This window comes from Akebia trifoliata, chromosome 16, assembly GCF_017979445.1.
Source record: "Akebia trifoliata isolate Shusen 1 chromosome 16, ASM1797944v1, whole genome shotgun sequence".
Taxonomy (NCBI): domain Eukaryota; kingdom Viridiplantae; phylum Streptophyta; class Magnoliopsida; order Ranunculales; family Lardizabalaceae; genus Akebia; species Akebia trifoliata.
Window position 1 is genome coordinate 25,560,028 of NC_141390.1, and position 2,385 is coordinate 25,562,412.

At 36.4% G+C, this 2,385-nt stretch overlaps 1 protein-coding gene across 1 annotated transcript; it reads right to left on the reverse strand.

Moving 5' to 3' along the window:
- Window positions 1–242: 242 nt before the first annotated feature.
- LOC147383045 (uncharacterized) lies at window positions 243–1,283 on the reverse strand. The gene has a single exon (XM_086427268.1). It carries the CDS (start codon window positions 1,281–1,283, stop codon window positions 243–245), a length of 1,041 nt encoding a protein of 346 aa, XP_086283394.1.
- Window positions 1,284–2,385: the final 1,102 nt, after the last annotated feature.

Here is a 2,385-nt window from a genome sequence, read left to right on the forward strand (position 1 = left end):
TCATGAGTTAACATATTGAAGTCGAGATTGTCAGGACAAGGTCTCCTATCCTCTCTTTCCCTATAAAGCTCTTTGTAATAATCCACTATACCCTCTCTAATATCCTCTTCCCCTTCCACTATACTCCCATTGATCGTCAAGTTGGCAATTTGATTATTTTTTCTATGATAATTGGCCACCTTATGAAAAAACTTAGTGTTATTATCACCCTCTTTAAGCCACTTGATCCTAGATTTTTGTCGTCAACTTATCTCTTCCATCAAAGTCACTCTTTGGAATTCTAACTTAAGCTCAGTTCTTTTCACTCTTTCATCTATTTGTAGCTCCCCCACTTCCTCCTTAGAATCTAGGACATCAATTTCCTTGAGGAGCTCCCCCTTTCTCAATTCTACCCTCCCCACTTCCATCTTGTTCCACCCTTTCAATTTCTCTTTTAGATATTTGAGCTTGTTTTTGAAAACCACACCTGGGTACCCCACCGTTGGACACTCACTCCACCAATCTTTGACAAGATTTGCAAAATTTGGGTGAATAAGCCACATGTTCTCAAAACGGAAAGGGATCGGACTAGTTTGACATTGTCCGGCCTCAATAACGATAGGAGTGTGATTTGAAACTAAACTGGGGGCTGCCGTGTGTACCACATTTTGAAACTTCTCCTCCCAATCCCCATTCACCAAAAATCTATCTAATCTGGACATCCTAGGGTCAACTTGATTATTGGACCAAGTAAACCTTTTACCGAGTAAGGGTAAATCCATTAAGGCAAATCTATTTACAAAAGCATTGAAGTCCCTCATCCCCTTTGTGATTCTCTGCCCCCCATTCTTCTCATTGGTGAATTTGATGACATTGAAGTCCCCACCCAAAACCCGAGGCTTATCCCAATAACCCACGATATCCTCTAATTCTTTCCAAAATTGTTGTCTCTCCCTACTAATTGTGGGACCATAAACCCCTGAGAAATCCCATTGAAAATCATCATTCACGTACTTACAGAGGATATAAATGGAAAAAGCCCCAACTAAGTTGTCGATCACTTGAATCAAGTCCTTATTCCACATCAAAATAATGCCACATGCACTCCCAAGAGCTGGAAGAGCAACCCAACCAATATTCCCCCTCCAAAGATCCTTAATCACCTTGCCCTCACAAACCGAAAGCTTCGACTCTTGAAAAGTGACTAAGATATGCCTTTTTGATTTGATGAACGCTTTCACTGCCGCCCTTTTCATTCTATCCCCCAAACCTCTCACATTCCAAGACAAAATCTTGATCGACATAGAAACCTAAATAAAAACCCAGACCTAAACCACAAACCACCTATACAATTATTCCACTTCATTGGCCAATCTTGGCCTAGAAAGCCTCTTCACTGATTCCATAGGAGCCACCACAACAACCTCATTCGATTGACCATCCCTGAAAGTTTGAATTTCCTGACTATCTGAAACAGCTAGACCCAACTCCTCAACACCTACTCCACTTTCCCTGCTTAACTCATGCAACTTTGCCTCAAGAAGGGTTCTATCCTTCGAATCTCCTATAACTACTCTTAATATAAGCGAACAATCTGGAGAGAGCGCAACAACAGGGTGTTCCATAGCAAGGAGAGCTCATCTCACATAGTAATTTTAGAGATTTTGGGGTTTCTTTTCTTTTAGTCAAAGTTGAATAAAGACTTTGAGGGAGTGTGCTTCTAAGATTTTGTATTTTATTGGAAAATCGTTTGTGACTCGTAGCATCCCGTCAGGCTTGTATTTTTTCCTTTCTTTCTTTCTTTCCTTGTTGTTCTTTCTTGTCTTGTTGTTTGTGGGCTATCTCAGCCTCCTCTTCTCCTTTTCTTCATTAATAAAATTTATATTTATCAAAAAAAATAATAATAATAAAGAAGAATAAGAGAGAAGTTATTTAATATAGTCTTGATAGTTAGTTAAGGTTAAAAATCATGAAATATATATATATATATATGTACTAATAATAGAATATATGAAAGGCCCCTTGTAAGTCTCATTAAAAGTAATACATGGGTGCTTCTAGTAACAATTCTGATTATTCCATAAAATAAAATAAAAATTAAAAAAATATATATCAAATGCATGCATTTATACGAGATAGATTTCTAAAAGTAAATGTTAAAATCTTATTGTTAATGGATAAAAATTTATAAAAGAAACTTATTCACTAAATAAAATAAATTGAAAAGTTATTAAATTAACTTGTGCATGTATTCACACATGCATGAAGTGTTTTTTATTAAATATAATTGGTTGTAATATTTATTATAAGTACAAAAACCTCATTTATGCATCCATGCAAATCCTTTATTAAACTAATCGTTTCAAATTATAGCATGCAAGCATGTAGCTGACTCTCTCCCATTAA

Coding starts and splice junctions, on each gene's coding strand:
- LOC147383045 (XM_086427268.1), bottom strand. CDS start 1,283: ATGTCGATCAAGATTTTGTCTTGGAATGTGAGAGGTTTGGGGGATAGA.